We start from the raw sequence: 23,840 nt of genomic DNA on the forward strand, positions 1-23,840 counted from the left end.
CAGGGCACAAGAAGAATTAAAAACGTCGTTTGAACAATACTAAAACAGGCATTATATTTTGGTGTGAAAATTGTCGAACTACAATAGTTTCTTCGTGTGTCCGGGTTTACCGAAAATATATATCTTTGTATACTCGTTCGTATTTGTCCAAATTCGTCTTTATTATACAAGGTCTAAGCGTATTTCAATTCAAAGAAGTATTTACGCTTTCAAATCAATTTTATTTTAAGTTTCAAATAATACATATTACAAGGTGGTAAGGGGCTAAGTCAGTAAGCAACTTGTGCCCCACCGCGACAATCAAAGATAAATTTTATAATGAAGGGTTACAAAATCTCTAAAAATATATATAACTAGAGTATAAGCAATTAAATAAAACAATAACCAAAGGGTAAGAAAAAACCAAAATAATAATTTATTCTAGTAGCTGAAAATTCTCTTTTTAATTTCGGATTTTTAAAAGATAGAATAAAAGTTAGTTTTTTCGAGGTTTTACATTTCGGCGTTATTAAATGATAGTAATTACGGGTGACAGAAGTCTTTAAATTTTTTATAAAGTTAAAACTTAATCCAGGGTACAAATTTATTTCATTAAAAATGACGATGAGGCAATTAAAATGAAAAATTTGGTAGACTGACGTTATGTTATTTTTGAAGAAAGCGTCTTTTGTATAAGCTAGAAACGGCAGATTAAAACCCGACCTATTAGCTTTCTTTTGGAGCCTATGAATTCTGACTAAATTATTCCTGGAGGTATTTCCATAGAGTGTGATTCCATATGACAGGGTTGAGTTAAATAGAGCGTAATGTAAGTCTAACAAGTGTCTGGGGATATGTAAGCGGTTATAGTAGATGGCGCCACTCACACGCCAGAGTTTTACACACGTGGTCCACCTGCGTATTAAAGGTAAGCTGGCTATCCAGTCAAACTCCCAGGTACTTATAAGAACAGACTCTCCTTATTACCACATTGTGTATACTTACATTAAGGTCAGCTAGATGGTTACTTTGCCTAGATTGTGAAAAATGATAAATTCAGTTTTATCTATATTAAGAGTCAACTCATTAATGGACTGCCAGGAGTGAATAGAGGCTAAAAGAGAATATATACGAGCTATAAGGGAATTAATACAACATCCACATTTCAAGAGAATCGCGTCATCAGCGAAGAGGAATAGATCATCTTCGGGGGTTGCCTGGATCAGATCTTTCAGATAACAGTTATCTGACCCCCGGGGAACACCCACGGTCCATATTTTGGGAGCTGAAACAGAGTTGTTAACTTTAGTACTTCACGATCTGCTTGGAAGGCCTCTGATACGCAAACGATGGAGTTTTTTAATAAGTCTTGTATGAGGGACCGAGTCAAATGCTTTCCTCGGGTCAAGAAAGACTCCGATGGCCATATTGCTTGAGTCTAATGCCGAAATGATTTTGTTATAGACAGTCGTTAGAGCATTAATGGTACCCCTTGATAGTCTGACAGTAATTTATTTTTTTCACAGAAATCCAGGAGCCTTATATAAAATGCCTTATCAAATATTTTAGCGATAAAAGATAACAATGAAGGACATTGGTCTGCAATTTTTAGGTTCGGAGGGATCACCTTTTCTATAGGAAATATTAACGTACGTTTTCGTTTTTCGGGGTAAAAGAGAGGCAAATTAAGAATAGTAAAGGGGATATTAACATATTGGCTGCAAATTTAATGGCTTTGGGGTTAAGATCATCCAAACCGGGGGCAGAAGTAGGTAATTTCTTAATTATATTTTGAAGTCTATTTCATCTTAAGGGAAAAGTACCATCGAGCTTCGATTAGCGGTTACTTGAGAGACATCCTCGCCGATTTGTGAAATACGAATTAAGTGTGTTACATTCCAAGGGAATAGCCGAAGTTTGTTTTTGGTGTTTCGATTTCGAAGGTCATTCATCGTTCTCCATTTTTTTTGGGGATTAGTTGCCTCACGTAGCTTATTCATAAAATTAGCATTTCTCGCGTTTCTTTTACTATTATGACACACATTTCGATGTTTTCTATTAAAGCGATTAAACGGGTTATTATATTCTTTTAATACAAGATTTCCAAGCGGTCATAAGCTAAGTTAACATCAGAAATAATATATAATTCTACCCAGGAGATATTAACGAGACCGGTGGCATATTTTTCAAGGTTTTTATTACTAAAGCAACGTGTAGAGAAGGCGCTAGGAATAGGTATTTGCAAACCTGTTTTGACTAAAATTGGGTAATGATCGGATTTACTTATAGAGGACAGGTTTTGATATGATAGTCCATTTTTAAATGACATAATCTATACACGATTTCGAATTACCCTGCACTCTGGTAACCTCCGCAATTCCCATTTTAAGGTTTTAACTTGTAAATACGACAATTAAAGTGACTCTACACAGGGACTTTTTGTTAGAACATTTATGTTTAAGTCACCCAGGATTAACTCGGGCGTTTTAGGAGTGTCGAGTGTGGAGGCTATGTTATCACTATGAGCCAAGAAAGAGTCTATATTCGTTTTGTGTGGGCGGTATATGACCGATACTGATAGATTTAGATCCGAGATATTTATAGCCATGACAATATCTTGATTAAAAAATATAGATCAATAAACGGGAAAACCTTAAGGTATTTTTTATAATAGAATCCAACTCCTCCGTCAAACGATCACCAGTTCCATAGTAGGTATAATTAGGGATATATTTTATTAAATCATTTCTGAACCATATTTTGGTGAGGGCTATTATGTCTGGCTCAATGTCCAAGGTTAATAATTCATATATTAGATTGCCATGATTACAGTTATTGCTTTTAATGTTAGCGTTAATTATATTCATAGTGAAATTAATCGAGTAAAATTAAGGATTTAGCAAAATACTTTTTAATGACTTCTTTAGATAAGTCGTCATACATAAAATTGGTACCTTCAAATTGGACGACAAAGCTAGAGAACAAATTTCCTGTGCCGTTTGTTTTATGTTTATTAAATTGTCGCGGGTGAAAGCGAGCGGTTCCTTGACGGGGGGTGAAGTCAGAACTTATGAATATATTACACCCTTTTAATTTGTACGCGTTTTTTAAGATTTCGTTTTTCGCAGTAGCGTTATCTAGTTTTAATACAATTCTTCGGGATGTGTGAGCTTCAGAAATCACTCCTCGCTTATAAACTTGATAGGGGTTGATAGTCCCTGTCCACCCTAGTAGCTCCATTAAGATATTACTAACTTCATGTGCAAGAGAACTACGCTCTTCTCCCGGTTTTTCCGGGATACCAATTATTGTAAGGTTATTACGTCTGCTTTCAAGTTCAAGGTGGTCATTTTAGTTTTTAGCTTAAGGATAATTCTATCTTAGGATTCCACATTAAAATTAACTGTTTCAACCAAGGAGAGCTAGTTTGAGCTTTCATTTCTTCTATGTCAGTTTTATATGATTCGAGACTATTGAGTACGCTGCTAGATAAATAAAAAGATGCCATAAATATATCTCGATTTAATGAGTTCCTAAATTATCATTATCAGAATTTTATTTTAATTTTAACACTTTAAATACAGGGTGGCCCAATTTGCTCTGACCAGGCATTTTTCTCAACAACTATTTGAGAAATAGTCTTGAAACTTCCAGGGTGTGAGAATTGCGTTGGGAACGTTTCAAATTGTAAATTTGAAGACAATCGAATAACTTTCCCCTTTTTTTCAAAATTTATTTTTTGACCGATAGGTGGTAGGAAAAACTTTTCAATGAGAAAGTTGAAGAGCCTACCTGGAAACCTACAAATAGCGTTGGTTGCCGGGAGTAGTGGCTCACTCCTGTAATCCCAAGCGTCTGGCAGGCAGAGTTTGTGGATGGCCGTGTGAGGACGACCACCAATCCCCCAACGTGTGGTCGGAATACTTCCGCCGCGGGTGTCCCCACGTATCCCCCCGTTGGCGCGGCCGTTACACATATCTCGCCCTGATTAATCAGGTGGACGAGAGGACTGAACTGTCCCACACGTTACAATCGAATAAAAAAATTAAAAATAGCGTCGGTTTGATCGAAATAGACCTATTTTATTCTTAGATAATGAGGTCAGAAAAAAATAGGTTGGCCATAGCAGGCCAAAGGGTTGTATAACAAATGAGAGAACGATAAACAAGTTCTATCCAATCAAACAAAAGCATTTTAGTCACTTCTAACGAAGTAAAGTTTGAGACATTACAAGAATGGTTCAATAATTCCTCCGTCTGCCGCGATACATGTTTCAGCGCGATGAAGTATACATCGGAATGCACGATGGATCATGTGGGCGTGATCAACTTAAAGGCATCGATGATAGGCTGAAGTAATTCGGCAACGCTCGTAACAGGCGTCGCATAGACATGAGCTTTAATGAAACACCACAGGAAGAAGTCCATCGGTGTGAGGTCATGCGACTTAGCAGGCCATTGGACGGATCCATTGCGGCCTATCCATCGATGTTCGAATTCAGCGGAAAGGTAGTCTACCACTGCTCTAGGTTGATGTGGAGGTGCACCGTCGTGCTGGAACCATAGTCGTCTGTAGTTGGCTGAAGGAATGTCTTCTAATGCGCCCGCGACGACATTCTGTAACAAAGCTAAGTAGCTCTTCCCATTTAGACGGTGTGGCAAAAAAAGGACCGATGACTCGATCTCCGACCAGACCCGCCCACACGTTGTTGTTGGTGGTGGTTAGGAAATCCTCATCGTGGATTCACATCACTCCAAGTGTAATTGTTTTGGTGATTAAACGGCCCGTCTCTCCCGAACGAACATTCATCGGACCCCAAAAGAAAGTAAAAAAATTCCAGTGATTTGCGCTCCATATTGCACAACCAGTTACAAAATTCAAACCTACGAACCATATCCCCGTCATTAAAAGCTCGATGAACGCTTAGTTTTGCCCGATAAGGATAGAAAATATGCGCGTCGAGGATTCTCCAAATGCGGGCTCTGGGAACACCCAACTCTACGTTTGCACCTCGAGTGCTTGCATGAGGATATGCCGAGATGAACGCTAAAACGAGCCCTTCTTTGACGACCAGCTCCTCGGTATCTTGGCTTGACATCACCATGGTTCCGGAAATCTCAAACAGCGCTGAGAACAGTGTTGTGACTGGGAAATCTGTCTGGAAACCGCATTCTGAAAAGTTGACATACCCTACGAGCGTTTTGATGGGCTTCACCATAAAATAATTCAACCATGAAAGCGCGATGTTCAGCAGAATACACAGGCATTGCGAACATGCAACACTAAGACTGATCGTTATTGCGGGTTAATTTGGTTTAAATACTAAATGAAACTTTGTAAAAATCAACTTTGAAAAAACATGTTTTGTTGATTTACTAGGTCTAATTAGACCAGTTTATCGTTCTCTCATTTTTAAAACAACACTTGGGCTTGCTATGGCCAACCTGTGTTTTTTTCTGACCTAATTATCTAGGGATGAAATAGGTAGATTTTGATCAAACCAACGCTATTTGTAGGTTTTCATTGGAAAGTTTTTCCTACCACCTATCAGTCAAAAAATAAATTTTGAAAAAAACGGAAAAGTTATTTGAAACGTACCCAACGCAATTCTCATACCCTGAAAGTTTCAAGATTATATCTCAAATAGTTGTTGAGAAAAATGCCTGGTCAGAGCAAATTGGGCTGTATATTACGATGTGCCCACGTTAGCTCGACAGAAAATATGGCGTCGTATTAAAGTCGACTCCAAAGTAACACGGCCAACTTTTAGTTCTTTAGTTCTTTTATTGCTCAACAAGAGGTCTAAGACCCATCACGTTCGCGAGAGATCAAAGTTGGCCGTGAAAGTACAAACGGGAAAAGAAAAACGTTAAACTTTGAACGTGTTTCACGACGTTGTTGTTCAAACTTCTAGAGTGCTCTGCTTAAACTCTCATTTATCAAGTTTTATTTATTTAGATTATATCACATCGAAACCAATTTGGATTTCAAAATTATTTGAACAAAGAATTCGGTACCGAACCATGAAATAACCAACTAAGTAATCTCAACATCTAAAAAACTTATGACGTGACTATTTAAAGATTGAATTTCACTAACATAAAATCTATTACAAATTATTAATATATGTAAGAAACGATTTCCCATAGACTCGCATGTTATTGACTTTTAAATCAAATATATCGGATAGTAAATACAATTTCTAAATCCATGCCTAACTATCGCCAACATTTCATTCAAATTAATTAACAATTGTAACTTAGTAAATAACTAACAAGCCAACGAACATTATACCATTTGAGTCGTTGATTAGGACGCTTCGCTAAAAAAAACCATTATTGGAAATAAACCCCTGGAAGATAACAAGGATGGGGTGTTGTGTAACAGTGCGCTTTTTTTAAAGTTTTCGTTCTTCTCTATGTTGTATATATTTGTATTTAAGGAAGAATGAAAATAATACTACCATTCCAGCAATCACTATTGGAAGGAAAAACCTTAAGAGGGACACTTTTGTTCGTGGTTAACGTGGTGTACAACAAAATTAAATCTCAAAGAAAATTTTCTTTTATAATTTTGGTATCGTGATTGATGCCCAGAACTATATCATACAACGACTCAAGCAGTACGCGTTTGAGGCATTATTGGGTAGCATTGGGTACCAATTATTTGTAACTTGTATAGAGCTATCATGTATACTTTGTATTTTCGCCGGAGAAACGCTTCTAAACTTTATAACTTCAATATCGTTCACAACCAATCGTTCTGTAAGGTGTTGATTTTTATTGAATTATTATCGAGCAAGTTATAATTGGGTAGTCAGTATGTGTTGTATATAACGTGTTTAATCATTTTCGTTTAAGGATAAGCCTTTCGTTTACAAGATTCAAAACCCCGATGGAAGTGTCAAATGGGACGGATTTTGCATTGATCTCCTCGAGTTAATTAAACAGAATAGTGCTCTGAAGTTTGAATACCGGATTTTCGAAAGTGCAGGCATGGATCACGGCGCGTACAAAAGTGATGCTCCACCACTGAAGTGGAGCGGGCTCATTGGGGACATCGTCTCTGGAGTACGCATGCCTTTAATCAAACTCAAAAATTAATTATTTAAGTTTTATTTTTTTATTTGGGATATATTAGAATCTATTTCAATTTTTTTGCAATTTGAATAAACCAGGATATCTTTACTACCACTAGTAAATGTTTATTATCTCGCCCATAAATGACACTCACTTAAAGTGTGCGAGTTTTCCCTATGCTGAGTGACGGAATTAGGGGTCATTTTTGTAGTCCCTGTTTCGTGAGAGGCCCAAAAATATGAGTTTCTTTAAAGGACCCCGCACACCGTCTATGGGAAAATGGCTTTCGGCCAATATTCATGAAATTTGGATATGTTTTCCTCCTGATCATGCTGAACAAAAGTGTCAATAGGCCCAAAGTCGCCAAATCAATATCTTGGCCGCTACTGACCCTCAAAGATCGAAATAACCATAGTAATTCTCTAAATATGGTTTTTCTAATAAACTTTTTGTAGAAGTGAATGATTTGAAGAAAATAAGCTCATTTAGTAACAACGACATTGATGTTATTGTACTCTGCTTGCTATCCAGATTCATTAGCTGCCTGTCACCTCTTCTGTACTAGAAATCAGGTATAAGTTGCCATTCGCGTGTTTCATGCGGGTAGGGTTCTACAGTCGAGACTGGCCTGATTGATATTCTCTTCCCATAGACCATGTGCGGGGTTCTTTCATTGAACAAATAACGATTTTCTATATTTTGCTTCTTTAATATTGGCTCGTGTTTTGCTCTTGTCTCACATTTGTGACATTTACTAGTTTTTTCATTGTTTAACAAATATTTGAAATATTAACGTTGATGTGGTGTCCGGTGACCAAAATGTTTCTTATATATATTCGACTGATAACGATGGATTTGAAAGCCATCAAGCTCCCAAGTTAGTTTTTGTGTTTTGTGAGTAATGCGATCTACGGCAGAAAAACTGTAATAAAAGTGTAACTTGAAAATTCTACAAACAGTTATTTTGCATTTTAGAAAGATTTGTAAAAATATGCATCCAAAATTTCTATAACAGATTTACCTTTTTAAAATTATTTTCGGTTGCAAAGCATTGCCTGACAAATATCATAGTTAAATGTTAAATATTATCCTTTGTTCTTTAAGACAAAGTTTGTGCCTAAACAAGTTCCAATACAATTAATCATTATTTTGTAAGATAAAGGAAGATAATATATTTTCTTAAAAGGTATTCCGATCTTTTGATACTTTATAATAATGAATAGCGCGTTAAAAATCGCAGTGTTTTTGTAAAAGCCTCAACTTTTGAGCCATATATTGCATGAATCCCGTTCATCCAAGGGTCCTAAATGCTATTTATGCAAAAAGATATAAGCTTCATTCTAAGATTGACATCAAAGTGATCAGTAAGAAAGAAATCGTGTAAGCTGAATTTTTAATGATTATCTCCACTATTTATAAGATGGTGGAAATTGAACTAAGGCGAAATGTGGGTGACTTCAATAGGTTAATAAACTCATTAGGATATGTAAAATAATACGTTTGACTTCCATAGAGATATTTCCTTTACCGCAATGCTTTAAAAGTCTAAAACACTTAGATCGAAACATAACAACTAAGAAGAGCTACAATATTGAGGTCTATTAGGGGTGATTATCTACTTATTTATAATATTCCTCCTATTAAACAGTCTTTGGCGACCCTTATGGTATAAATTTTTTTGAATTATAAATTAGATTTCTTGGGACGGAAGCTTTAAAGCTTATACTGATCGTATTATATTTATTACTAGTTTAAAACTTACCCCCATTAAAATATTATTATGACTTGATAACTATTTATGCGAAATTGTTTTAGCAATACCACTAACTATAGTTATTAACTTCCAGCGAGCAGATTTAGCTTTGGCTCCAATGGCGGTGATGGCTGAAAGAGAGAGTGCCGTCGACTTTACCATTCCTATTTACGATATGGTGGGAATCTCAATTTTAATGAAAAGGATATCCAAGGAATCATCTTTTTTTAAGTTTTTAACCGTGCTTGAAGCGAACGTCTGGGGCTGCATTCTGGCTGCGTATTTTTTCACAAGGTTCGTAACGTACTTTTCCTTATAACCCAGCGTTAAGTAACAAGTCTTTACAATTTTTTATAAAATTAAAATGATAAAATCCAGGGTAACAATAATCTTGAAAATACTACTTAAAGGCTTGTGGTCGTCAGAAATGCAAAAGCAATATATATATTTTAGTTTTTCCTTTTAATTTGGAACGTAGCAACGTAAAAATGTTACTTTTGCATATTAAGGTAAAAGTACTGTAAATACGGACGCAAACAAGAACTGAAAAGTTTGGAGTTTTCCGCCGTAAATTGTTCAACCCTCATCGATAGCCAATATTCAATAGTCAGTTACTATTGAATTTACACGAAATATTCAATTTGCGGTGGGATTTCTAATGAAAGAAAATAGTTTCGTTTTTATGTTAGTGTCAGGACATAAATTGTTAATTAATATTTCCTTTTTGGTTTCACAATAGAGTAAATTCACTTCGTAGCGTAGGCTAGGCCACCATTTTGTGCGGGCTTTTTCTCTTTGCAAAAAGCATGAATGACGTCCTTTCATCTGAGACTGAAATCACTGAATGCAATTCCGTTACGTTTAACGTCCATGGTGTCTGTATTTTTTTACTAATATTATTATGAAAAATATTTTCGCAGCTTTCTGCTGTTTCTTTTTGATCGTCTGAGCCCGTACAGTTTCCACAACAACCAAGAGAAGTTCAAGGACGACGACGAAACCCGCGACTTCAGCTTGAAAGAGTCTCTTTGGTTTTGCATCACTTCTTTGACTCCACAAGGTAGAATAAAAACTTCGTATTGGCTTCATTGACCATGTAACTTGTCCATCGGTTTTTCACTTAAGATATTTCTTTTCATTTAAATTTATAAATTTTTAAATTTAAACAAGATTGGTGTAGTGTCATCAGAGATCGAGTTGTATTTAAAACACTGAGATTAGCCCTAGATAAATCAAAATAATATTGTGTTTTTGAAGAGGGGGTTTTCAGAGAACTAATTTAAATAAACCAAATTTCTTCACGCACAGTCAAAATCTCGTAACAGAAGCCTCCGTTAATTACTTGCCAAATATACATGTATTAAAATTTACAATATCACCGCAAAGCACCTTAACAGCGTGAAAACAAAACCCTCGGAAGAATTTGCCTAAAAGTAAATAAAACCAACGTAACCACATTAATGAAAATGTATCACACATTTAAAGCCGATAACAAAACACGTAAAATAAATTACAAAGTTACGAGTTAAGGAAGCAAAACAAAACAAGAAGCAACAAGTTGGCAAGCTTGTCAAAATATGTATCTCCTCGGAAGAATTTGCCTAGAATAAATAAAACCAACGTAACCACATTAATGAAAATGTATCACACATTTAAAGCCGATAAGAAAACACTTAAAATAAATTACAAAGTTACGAGTTAAGTAAGCAAAACAAAACAAGAAGCAACAAGTTGGCAAGCTTGCCAAAATATACCTCTCCTTGGAAGAATTTGCCTCAAAATAAATAAAACCAACGTAACCCCATTAATGAAAATGTATCACACATTTAAAGCCGATAAGAAAACACGTAAATGAAATTATGAAGTTACGAGATAAGTAAGCAAAACAAAACAAGAAGCAAAAACCTTACCAATATCAAAGCACATAAAGCCACTTGACTAAACGCCAGCTCGTATATCAATAAACGTTAAACCAACGCCACCACATTAAGAAAACTTGTAAATAAATAAATTACAAAAACTAACTTAGTGGAACATCCACGGGTTCTACCCTTTAACCATCTTATCTCTGCTGACTGCGCTAAAACAATATTTGACCTTTAAAATTTCATACGTAAAAAAATGTAGACTTTAAAAAGTATTAATATACTCTTCCGCTAAGCTGAGTTTATAATTTTCAATGAAGTGTAACATGTATCGGTGGTTCTGTGGCAGAACGTCTGCCTGTCATACAGGAGGACTCTGGTTTGAGTTTCGCTCGATGCAATCGCAATTTGATACTAAGACGAATACCGTGAACAATTGGTGGAAACTCTGCCATTTGGACGTTGAGACGTTTACCGTAACTCTCAGCACTCGGTCCGTCCCATAAGTCAATAAGAAGAAGTTGGAGAGAAAATATCCATACATACATACATACAAACCAACTCATCACCCACAACCGCCATAACACAAACTCAAAACCCACACTACACATAAACATTACAATAACAAACTTTCCAATAAAACAGAATTTAAATCGTCGCGACCGTGAGAGTTAGCGGTATTTTATTATTTTTCGTTAAAGAAACGCGGCATGTTTAGAAAAAGGAAGATTATAAAAAAAATGGTATATTTAATTAAAAAGGGACTGAGCAGTTTCATTTCGTTTTGGTAAGAACAAATTGAAATTTAAAACTTGCTGCCCGAAACCTATTTAGAATTTTCGATTTTAGCCCTTGAGTTGAAAAAGTTGGCCACCCCTGGGAGGCTATTCTGTAATTTTCATTTGGATCTAGTCTGTCCAAATCATTTGGAATTTGGACAGTTGGCACCCCAAATGACAAAAATGCTTATTCTGTAAGTCTAAATCCCAAATCATTTGGCTCGAAGCAAGCCAAATGATTTAGCCATACAAGTAGCTGGCCAAATGGGGGTTATTTCTAATTTAGGTAGTTTACCCCCCTGATTTTCACTCACGTTTCCTTCCTTTTTGGTCGCCATTGATTCCGTGTAGAAGGGGGTTCTTTTTCGCTGCGATTTTGATATTTTTCGTGGTATTTTACAACTTTGAATTTTTGATATTACTTCAAGTAAGTTTAAAGCTTTATTGCGAGGCAAAATTTATATTTTATAAACTTTAAACTACTTCTTAAATTGGGATTCTTTTTTGGTGGTGGGATATACTAAGCCTTTGCTTTTTCGTTTAAAATGGCTGCTTTGTTTTTCCGACTTGAGCTTTTTCGTTTGATGTATGAATATCGTGATTGCGTTGAACGTCGCGATCTACGAATTCGAAGGGTTTATAGAGATGTAAATCAAGTGTGGGAGTTAGATGACCTTCGTTTCCGAAGAAATTTTCGCTTAACGCGTGAAAAGGCCTAAGACCGAGCCTCTACAAGGAAATAGAACCACCGCTTTGCCAGTAGATTTGAAGGTAAGAAATATCACAAATCTATTTTAAATAATACGAATAGAATTACACGTTCTTTTTCAAGGTGCTTATCGCTTTGAGGTTTTATTCGAAAGGGTCATACCAACTGGATGTAGGCAAAAACCTTTTTCTTGGAGTCAGCCAACCTAGTGTAAGCCGTTGTCTTAGAGACGTTACAAAGGCTTTCAACCGGCATCTAGTACCATTGTACATACGTTTCCTGTGACTGAAGTGCACGAGGCTGCCGTTAAATTGAGGTAGCAAGAAGAGTGCAACTTTCCCGGAACAATTGGAGCGATAGATTGTACACATGTAGCAATCGTGCCACCGGCGAACATTGACCCAGACTTTACGGAGAACCTATTTGGCAACCGCAAGTCGTATCATTCTTTGAATGTTCGGCTGGTAAAGTATATAAATAATTATTTGCACTACCAAGAAAAATGTATTAATAAGTTCTTCTCTTAGGTGTGCGATAACGATTTGATTATTCTTTCAGCAAATGCAAAGTATCCCGGTTCATCCCATGATTCCTTCATCTACCAGAGTTCACAAGTGTCAACTCACTTAGAAGAATCTTACTACAATGGGACATTAAATGATTCTTGGCTAATTGGTTTAACTCGGAAAACTATTTTGCATATATCTAATTTCAATACTTAACGATATTTTTATTTTTGTATTAGAAAGTGGCTATTCATTAACTCCGTGGCTAATGGTTCCAATAATAGGTGCTGAAAAAGGAACCCCGGAGTTCCATTTTATGGAGGCTTTTTTCAAAGCTCGATGCGCCATTGAAAGATGTAACTGATGTAATGGGTGCTTAAAGCAACACTTTCGTTGCTTGTTGAAAGCTAGGGCTCTCCATTACCATCCCGAATTTGCAGCAGAAATTATCATGGCATGTTGAATTTTGCACAGCATGTGCGTGTTAAATGGCTTTGGTGAAGATGTCAGGGAAGAAGAAGACGATGATGTGCCATTCGCCGCTGATGACCGCCCACATCCACACATTCCACCACCACGTAATGGAAATTGGAATCCCTTTGGACCAAGGTTGAGGAAAAGAGTGGTTCGTCGCTTTCGTTAAGCTGAGGGTCAGTAGAAAAACGGCCCTTTTAAGGGCCATTAGACAGTTAGATATCATCACAATAAAGAGTTTCCCTTTAATGTGTATTTCATAGTCGGATACCCTGCGACTAAGAGCTTATTTAAAATTGGGAAACTCTATTTTGGAGGTATTACTATTTATTGTCTAATGACACTTGAAGTTGCGATTTATTCTCTAAAATAGACAAATATCGTTGAAAATTTGCGGAGTATGTTGCCTTCTCGTGGCAAGTGTTGAAAACTTGCTTTTACAAGGCCAAAACATGCACGCTTTCTTTACTCTCAAAGATAAACTTAAAATATATTTTGGACCTTATTTACTACCTTTTCTTGTGAATTTTCATTTGTACTTTTTTAATTTTGATTTTTTAAATATAGTACCTATTGAATTTATTTCTTTGTTTTAAATTCAACCTATTCATAATTAACTAGGGTTTAAAATTTTATAAGCATTTCAATAAAAACATGTTTTTTATATAAAAGTAATCAACTAGGCTATTACCCAAGGCACCATCTTAGGCCTAAGTAATTTAGTGACTTTTAGTGCTTTTATCGTTGGCGGCCGGGTTACAATGTGTAGGAGGGTGGTGGCAAGCTCTAGGGCGGTGCGATTAGTGGTTTTAAGCAATCGAGTCGGTTAAAAAGGAGTATAAAGTAGCTTTCAATGCTGAAAAATATTCCTTAATTTTAAATGAACCACAGTTTCCACAACTTTGTAGGTACCGTTTTATTGCTCCCAAAAAGTTGTAAAAACCACTCTTTGAAATTATTAATAATAATCGGGTACTCTGTAATTGAGGAGTATTCTCCAATTACTTATTCAAGGTCAAGTTTGATGATGTTCGTGGGGATATAACTAGCAAACTTAACGCTGAAGAAGTAGCTTAGAGTTTTCACCCAGTGACATATAAATATTCATCATCCCCCCCCCCAATTCATTACAACCACTAATTTTGCGTTTTTCATGTATACTATTGCCAGTTGCTTTCAGTGCTTAATTACCATATTTTTAAATTTGTACCTTGTTATTTCTAAGTGTATTTTTACCGATGTACTGATAGAAGTCCAGTTGTGGCTTATATATCCATTAAATAAATAAGATTTACACGATAAATTTTGCTTTAAAATTATATGAGTAATAATATATATATTGTAGGAAAGCGTGTATGTTTCGGCCTTGCACAAGCAAGTTTTCAACACTTGCTACGAGAAGGCAACATACTCCGCACATGTTGAACGAAATTAGTCTATTTACGAATATAAATCGCCAGTTCAGTGCCATTAGACAGTAAATACCTCGAAAATAGAGAGTTTACAAATTTTTAATAAGCTAGTCATCACAGGGTATCCGACAATTAAGTCTTCATGCGTGACGATTTATTTTGATGATATCTAACTGTCTAATGGCCCTTAAAAGGGTCGTTTGTCTTCACTCAACCTATTTCTTCGATAAAGGTTGGCTATTTTTTCGAAAGCCACAGCCATGCTGTGAACGGGTTAAATCTTCAAAGGATGTAGCAATTTTGTCCAGCGCTATTTTTATGCCACCAATCTCATCATTTTGCGTCTTTTGGGAAGCATCAAATGAATCTGATGCTCTTTCGTAGGAGGTCCTCCTGTTTGCAGCCTTATTGGCTTTTCTCGCTTCAGTTTATTCTATGAATTTGTGAAAGGTTACTGTAAATGGTTTTGCCAAAATAATTATTTAAAAATTACTTTTTGCAGATTTAACGACTGTCTGCGAAATGTTCCCAACAAGGTCTTCATTTTCGCTGGACCCCATTGGCTCTTCAACAACCATGGATTGTTCCACCTCAACCTCAAAACAAGCATCCAATTGGATATAAGACGGTGCTGGCTCCTCCCGCGGTGGGATACTAATTGTTGATGTTGGTGCAACGGGCGTCCCAAATCCCGTTTCAACCACTGAACCAAGTCCAGTCACGGGCCCTTTCCTAATAACGGAAAGAAACCTTTCTTACAAATCCGTTAAAGGCTCGGATTGTGGTCCAACACCAGTTTTTTCCTTTAAGGCCTTTGATGCCTTAGCTCGAATGTTCGAAAGCCATGCTGAAAACGACTAGCGAAGCAAATAGTTAATTTCATCGAAATTATCGCTAAAATTTTATTTCAATTGAAACTTACCTTCCATTTTTCAACAGCTTTGGATGGTCCCAAGCCACAACTATTGAGCTGACCGGTCAATTGAATCCACATTGCATCATATTTTGCCTTCGTGAAATTCATGTTGAATTTCATGTGCACAAAATTAGTATTTGCTTCTTAAAACTCAATGTAAATAAGCTGTTGCTTTGAATGTACTTTAACACCCATTGTACTATTCAGTAAAGTAAAATAAATAATTCTAAATACAAAATTTTCTCAAGACCTCTAAAAATATCACTAGCTTTGAAGGGTACAAGCCTAAGAATAGAATTTTCTATTATGAGTATTGTTGTGGAATAATGCGAAGTTCTTGGAAATAAATTCTTTGACAGTGTGGAAAACCACATTTCGATTGGGAAAACCCTTTTGAAAAACCCGCCAAATGAAAAAACCAATAAAAAAGAACGTTTCAAAAAACACATGACTTAGTGTGAGCGGAAATGACGTTTATTTAGATTTGGAAAGGGAAATCGAGCGATCCAAATGAAGATGTGGATTTGGGTTAGAGAATACGGTTTTTCGCGCCCTTTCCAAATGAAGCCGATCCAAATCATTTAGATTTGGAATTGTCTAAACGATTTGGATTGTTTACAGAATTGCCTACCTGGTCTAGGTTGTTGTTACTCCTTCGATATTTTCTGGGTGCTCTACTATTCGGAAATTTTATGCCTTTAAAGCTTTGATTAAAGATTTTTTTTTAAAAAGGTGGCGGAGAGGCGCCAAGAAATCTGTCAGGTCGTCTGGTGGCTGCCACCTGGTGGCTGTTTGGGTTCATTATCATTGCCTCTTACACAGCTAATTTAGCCGCTTTTCTGACCGTCTCGAGATTGGAGTCAACCATCGAAAATTTGGAAGATTTGTCGCGTCAGTACAAGATAAAATACGCTGCTGTTAAAGATACGCCTCCGTACATGTATTTTCAAAGAATGGCTGAAATTGAAGAACGTTTTTACGAGTATGTTAAAAAAAACATTTTTATTTTTAAAATTTTATTTAGATCAATTAAAACCTTCAGTACCTACTTTTATACACAGGGTGTTAGGGCGCGATCTTTGGGTACTTATTAGTTAAAAATATCCGATGAACATGGGTCCTACAGTGTTTTATTCCGTAGACATAGGCCCCAAAAAGTACCAAATTGTTTGTATTATATACTTATATGTTTTTTATTAGTGAAATGATCGACCTATTAAAAAGTACGAAAAATTCCTGGTAGACGTTTTAGATAAAAAATCTAATGGGTTTTAATCTGTAAATCGGGTCAGCTGATTTGAGTCCCGATTTTAGGCATTACCTGGAAACTAGGTTCCCCTTGAGGTGGATTGCGTGGCCGACCATATCTCCACATAAAACTTGTGCAAATTTTCCCTGAATTTATTTAAACAAGGAAACAAAAATTAATTTTTGTTTTATGAATCGTGTGTAGGTGCTGGTTTGCTCAGATTGTTTATTGTTAGTAGTTATTTTAGTTTAAATAGTGTAATTTAATATTTTTAACAATATCTTTGGAAATACTACTGAAATTAAATACTATTATAAATAATTATAAGTGAAAAATACAGCAATTTCAAAATTCTTAGTTCTTTTTTTTTGTAAAAAGATGGCGTTGGGAGCCCAAAATGAATTAAAATGACAAGATAATGAATTCGAGGAATTTAAGTAATATTTTTCGAGCAATTTAAGTAATATTATTCGAGGAATTTTAGTAAAATAAATTATTTGATATAAAAAAGCAGATAAAATTTTCAAACTGAAAGTAAAATTAAAATGAAAAATTTTAATGAAAAATATTTGCGGGAGCGAGAAACGAACGCACGCCCATAAGTTTCAATGCGCGATTAGTTAACCAAAAAGCGTTCAAAAAGCAAAATACGTATATATACAAAAGCATCCAAGTCTTAACGATGAATTGAGAACGAAATAGCCAGAAATAACAAAATTACAATTACATACAGGTGAAACACTAATCATTTTATTGCACAAACTCAATTTGCAACTAGATCTTGTATTATTTATAAATTATCTTTAAAATTGACTAGAAATTAAACCCGTTTTGCCTGAATGCTCGTATTTTCTCGACGTCGTTCGGCCATATTTTTACATATCATTTCTAGCCGGGAAGCCGAAAAACGCATGCGCGCAGTCGTGAAACGAATTTACTTCAACCTGTTTGGCCACATCAATTTGCCGTTGTATAGCGCTCTTGATGATCTACACAACGCAGACGAAGAGGAATTTCCCCCGCTTGGCTACGTTTTTTCGCGTTCCGAATCATACCCGATCACACACACACACACATGGACTACACCAGCCTATAATGTCTCGTATAGGCCTACTTAAGTGCACGATTCATAAAAATGAGAGTTTAAGGATCATAGACAAAGCATAATTGAAGTTTGTGAGGCAAATTAAAACACGGCTCAAGATTTTGTCAGTTCTTGCGGCATTCGTTTGAAGGATTTAAGCTTGTATTCTAATCGGTGGTGGTCATTTTGAACAATTCTCCCAATTGTTTTTAATTTTAATTGTATCTTAATATCTAATTAATAGATAACAAAAGAATGTTGGGCAAAAATAATTTTTTGGAACGGTATCCATACATTTGGGGGTGGGGTTTACTAAATTCCATATTTAACAAAGCTTATTTTTAACAACCCACTCATCAACATTTGATACTTGTTAATAACTGGATCATTTCACCAATAATACAAAATGATTATTGAATACAAATATTTTGGTTCAGGGCAAAATATCGTTCGGTACGTTTTGGGGGACCATATCACTGAAACGGAGCACTGTTCATTAGAAATGTGCACTTATTAGGACCTAAAGAACATTGCTTTGTGTTTATGACGTACTTTTCCGAAATACCTCTTTTTGGAATATTTTTCTAATAATTTAGATAATTCCTCAAAATGTCTCAAGAATTAACCAATAGCTCATTCTTAAATAAAATGTCGACTAATACATTTTTAAAAGAGTTAATTCTTTAGGCGCACGCGCTTTTGCCATATAAGTAGATTGTGGCTCACGCGATTTCGCATGCATTGAAAATGAAAAAAGAACCCTCTAAACCACACGACCGAAAGTAACCAAATCCTGGGACCACCGATCTTTTTCAGAATCGCCTATTCATTTTCAAACTATTTTTTTTTCAAAGTTAACTGGCAATAGTATAAAAAGTAACACACCTCAGAGTTAGTTTTGTTTAAGCAGTTTAAAAAATATTAGGGATTTACTTAAGATATTAAGGCTTCTTGTAAATAAAATGATTTGTTTGAAATATTTAGTTCAAACAAATTTAAAGATAAACGTTCGCTGCAAAATATTACCTTTTGTCATAATTTTTTAGAGTTTTTTTTTACCTAAGAAACACGCTGAATTTTACATTTAATACCATTAAGCATAAGTTGATAATAAACATAAGTCAGCAAACCACGTGCCAACACGGCACTGAGACTCAATTCTTTTTCCCATTCTGTTATTAACGATTGGAATAAACTTCCGCAGTCTATTGTTTTAATAAAGGACCATCATAAATTCCGCTCATCTGTAACTGATCACTTTATTGTCACCCCGTAATTCCTACACTGAGCTGTTCTGTCCCCTTAAATATTCTTGCCTTTTCAACGGTATAAAGGGGTTTTCCCCTGAGATCTTCGGTTTCCCCTTCCATAAAACTTGTGGAGGTTAACGGTAATAGTGAGTGTAGGGAGCTGTTGGCTCGCGTGGCTTGCAGGACTTGCCACCACCCTCCTACGCATTGTAACCCGGTCACCTGAACTAATGGCTTTAAAAGTCGCTCGATGACTTAGGCCTAGGGTGGTGCCTTGGGTATTAGCTTAGCTGATTATGATTGTGTCAATGTTGTTTTGTATTATTATTAATATTATTTCTTTTGTACTCTGTATATTCGCTTCATGCGAGTGTTTTTTTCTGTAAGTGCCTGCTCAAAAGCCGTTTCGGCTTGGTAGGCCAAGTTCCTATTAGTGAAATAAATAAATTGCTAAAAAATTACACTTCACCCAATGCAAATTTTTTAATGATAGTCTGTTTCGCCAATGACAAAGTAAACCATTACGTTTCGACGGATCAAGCCTCGCTTTCACTCTTAAATTATTTATTTTGAGGAGCCTCGTGAAAGTGGTTCATAAGCCCCAAGATAAATAAACGGACGATAAAACCTACTTCTTTCGGAACCCCTATTATCACGGATAAACGTTATTTCGAAACTTTGTTCTTCATTTTGCCAATGGTGAGCAAAATGTGTAGATTTTTTCTTTTTTCAGAATATGGAAGAACATGTCTTTGGACGACACGCTGAATGAAACCGAACGTGCAAAACTGGCCGTTTGGGATTATCCCGTTTCAGACAAGTACACGAAGATCTGGTGGACGATGAAAGAATCATCTCACTACAGCACATTCGAAGTCGGACTGGAGAAAACTTTGCAATCAGCTAAAGATAGTGGTCACGCCATGTTAGGTACGACTTTTATTATATTTACTTTACTTTTCTTTATTCATCAAATGTACAAATGTCGACGATAATTAAATATCGAACGTTTAAGGTGTAAATTAGTACAAAAGAACAGCTGTCTAAAACCTCAAACTTAGAAACGTTAACATTTCCGGAAATCTATTCAGAAACAATAAAGGAAACACAAAGTTGTTTTATATTTTATTACAAAATCGACATAAGACCCAAAAGTGTGTCAGTTTGGTATAATGTTTAATGAGAGTTTGTCGCGAAGTAAAAAGAGGGAGTGGGAGAGGGGGTGGAAAATACGTCATCAAAATTTTAAATTTTATCCACTCCAGTGCCACCGAGTGGGGCGTTTTAGAACTAGTAGTACTATTCCAACTAGTAGTTTATGTAGTCTATTGTGAGACTAGCTCTCAGTAAATATTTTGACGGGCGCGAAGGTATGTCACTTTTGTTTATAATAATAATAATTATAATATTTATAATAAAAATGATTTCTGTCGTTTAAAATTCTTCCGCATTGCCATCTCAACAATTTGACTTTTGGCACCTGAATATTGCTAATTTAAAATTGTACCATAAAGCCTGTTGTTGTTTGGTTTGGAACACGTGATGTTATCGCTTAATGACTTGGGCCTTGGGTATTAGCCTAAATTATTATTATAATTATTGACTTTTTTCACGTTTGTCTTTCGACACAGCGGAATCAACTAAAGTGAAGTACGCCACGATGGAAAACTGCGAATTCCGGCAAGTGGGGCCTGATTTCAGTCGTAAACCTGTAGCCCTGGCCCTCGCCAAAGGATCCATCCTTCGTGAACCATTTTCCGCAGTGTAAGATCAGCTTAATATATAATATCTTGCAAACGAACCATTCAACTTTCAGAAAGTGAAAGTTTTCTTGGTTTTTAGTTTTTTTTCTTGTTTTTCATATTATTTTAAATAATTTTTTACTATAGACTAGAAACGTCGGCTAGATAATTATCTTTGTACAGCGAAGATTCAATGCCCTCAACTTTCTATACCAATGGTAAAAGAGTTAATAAGTTACTTTATTTTGCTGAATGGCATAAAAACAGGAGTAGTGCACTTAAAACGCAACGCAAGTGCCGGGCATAGAAAAATATTTGTCGGTGGGAGATTATTCCTAGGAAAGAAATGAATTTGAGAATTCCCTTACTCCAAATATTTGAAAAATTGCAGCCGGACTGAGGTTTTGTATAAAACTATATTAAGTGTTACAACGTTAAAAGTTCCCATCCTTTGGTTGTGTTTTAGTTAATATTTATGAACTTGAATGGCTCAGGAATCTAAATGAGCGTTTTTTTTTCAACTGATTATTTTGACTCTAATTCATTTTCAAGCTAATTAAGTTTTAAGCAAATTTAAAATCTTTATAATTGGAATCGAATGTAATATGAGTAGCAAGTTTATATATTAATAGATTTTATTTTATATATTTAACATTTAGTAAGAATTGAAATGATTTGATATTTAAATGATACGAATCTTTGCTAGAGCATTAGTCAAACCTATGGTTTTTCGACAAATTATCTAGCGTTAAACGTTTGGTTGAATGTTTTATAGTTCAAAGTTAGTCGAAGTTTGTTGTTCGGTTTTGGTTTTATTTTAATAAAATGAGTTAGAGTCAGGGTGTCTCGCAAATAATTATAATTTTTAAGAGTAGATATATTTATTTTTCTGTCTATAAAACTAGTCTGGAGAGATACGTTTTGGTGGAATTAGTTTAGTCGATGATCGAAAGAAGGCCCAGATTTGTTAGAAATGAGCTATAAAATCTAAGTTGGTTACATATACAAAGAGTAAATTCGTTTTCTTTTGTAAGTTCTAAAAGTATTATCTCAAATAATAATTATGATAAATTAATGCGCGTAGGGTCAGTTAAAAATTAGGTATCTGCCTATTAGCGCAGTTCCCGTTAGCGCAGTTCCCATTTGTGCGGGTTCTCAAAAGCGTGGTTCACAAAAGCGCGGTTTCCCAATAGCGCGGTTTCCCAATAGCGTGGTTTCCCAATAGCGCGGTTTCGATTATTACGTATATGTTTATAAAAATTAATGAAAATAAACCAAAGGAAATTTAAATGAGATTCCAACCACCCATGCTCTCGAGGTAAAGCGTCCGAGTGCTGTTTAGGAAATCCGAGTTCGAATCTCCGTTGGGGAAAGTAAGATCAAAAATATATTTCGATAATTTCGATTAATTATCCAAATTTCAGTGTATATAACTTGGAATATGGAATGACTAGGTTAGGTTAGGTTATTTTTGTTAGTAAAATAAGGGATTAAACTTGAACATTTTTGACTCTTTGTTTTTTAATGGGAAACTGTGGCGGTGGAAAACCACTTGAGGCCCCACGCTTTCGGGAAAGTGCGCAAACGGGAAACCGCGCAATTGGGAACTGCGCAAACGGGAAACCGCGCTTTTTGGAAACCGCGCAATTGGGAACTGCGCAAACGGGAAACCGCGCTTTTTGGAAACCGCGCAATTGGGAACTGCGCAAACGGGAAACCGCGCTTATTGGGAACTGCGCAAACGGGAAACCGCGAAATTGGGAACTGCGCAAATGAGAACCGCGCTTTTTGGAAACCGCGCAATTGGGAACTGCGCAAATGGGAACTGCGCTAGTGGGCATAAACCAAAAATTATACCTAGTAGAACTCAATACAACTTAAAATTAATAATGACATGAACGAGCAGCTCATTACGAGATTTCAGGTTAGTAAGCTGAGCCAAAAAATAATAGGGATAAGAATTGACAAAGCTCCGCCAAGGTTTAACTATATGTAGAAAGACTGAACCTCAGGGGTTATGCCTGCTCCTCAAATCTGGGAAATGGGTAACTTAGTGTTTTTTGACTGCTACCAATAATTAATTTGCCAAAATATTAAAAATTTTCAGAAATCTCATATTATATTTCACTTTATTTAATTTTAATTTTTATTAAATATATATTATATGAATTTTTTTTTCACTTTTAAGTGCTTATTGCAAATACTTAAATTAGAAAGGTCGAATATGTCAAATGAATTCCGGGTTATTGACATTCAAACGAAAGAGCAACAACAATTTTATATTACGAATAAACCTTTTCGATAATAGTAATTAATACGAAATATTTTCTTTAAATCGAGTCGTAAACATTTTGAGATGCCGATTAAAACTAGTCGTTAAATCGATTTTCGAAGTAATAAAATTTAAGTACTGTGTTTTTATAGCATTCTTCAACTGATGAACCAAAGAACATTGGAACAACTAAAAGACAAATGGTGGAATTTTAACCCGTATCAGAAGCAATGCTTCCATTACGTTAAAAGAGACGACGGAATTGAATTTGACAACATCGGTAAGGCTTTCTCGTAAATTTATTTTTCACCAATCAGCTTCCATTCATATTTAAAAAAAAAATATATATTTTGCATAATGCTCGAAGTGAAATGTATCTTCGGTATTTAAAGGTTAGTTTTCGCAATACATATTGCTAATATGTCATGCCAAAGAGACTTAACACTAATCCAATATAAAGTAATGGCTCATATAATAACTAATATTTATAAAAATAAAATTGGATTTTAAATGATTTTTTTAAATACTTATTTGAGCATGTTTTGTAATTTGTATTTAGAAATGTTTATAATTCCGCACGAATTTGAATTTTTCTTTTCAACTTTTAGTTCCTCTACTTCGTTAAAATATTTAGTGTGACCCTTTTGGTTGTCGATATTTCATGTTTACTTCCGATGACTATCTCATTTTTTAAAATAATTAATAAATTAAAACCACATATATTAAAACACATTTTTTACGGTCCTTGTTAACTGTCTCGATATTTAACAT

General features: G+C 35.4%; 1 protein-coding gene across 1 annotated transcript in view; it reads left to right on the forward strand.

The window, feature by feature from the left end:
- Nucleotides 1-23,840, forward strand: part of LOC149963254 (ionotropic receptor coreceptor Ir25a-like) — a 29,116-nt gene that overhangs the window by 1,247 nt on the left and 4,029 nt on the right. The window contains exons 2-8 of the mRNA XM_090170527.1: nucleotides 6,840-7,049; nucleotides 8,906-9,105; nucleotides 9,732-9,871; nucleotides 16,205-16,454; nucleotides 19,789-19,985; nucleotides 20,687-20,819; nucleotides 23,222-23,349. Coding sequence (XP_090026653.1) covers nucleotides 6,840-7,049; nucleotides 8,906-9,105; nucleotides 9,732-9,871; nucleotides 16,205-16,454; nucleotides 19,789-19,985; nucleotides 20,687-20,819; nucleotides 23,222-23,349 — 1,258 coding nt within the window. The remainder of the gene's footprint in view (nucleotides 1-6,839; nucleotides 7,050-8,905; nucleotides 9,106-9,731; nucleotides 9,872-16,204; nucleotides 16,455-19,788; nucleotides 19,986-20,686; nucleotides 20,820-23,221; nucleotides 23,350-23,840) is intronic.

The sequence above is a fragment of the Leiobunum rupestre genome, chromosome 1 (assembly GCF_980474605.1).
Source record: "Leiobunum rupestre chromosome 1, qqLeiRupe1.1.hap1, whole genome shotgun sequence".
NCBI classification, from domain to species: Eukaryota; Metazoa; Arthropoda; class Arachnida; order Opiliones; family Sclerosomatidae; genus Leiobunum; species Leiobunum rupestre.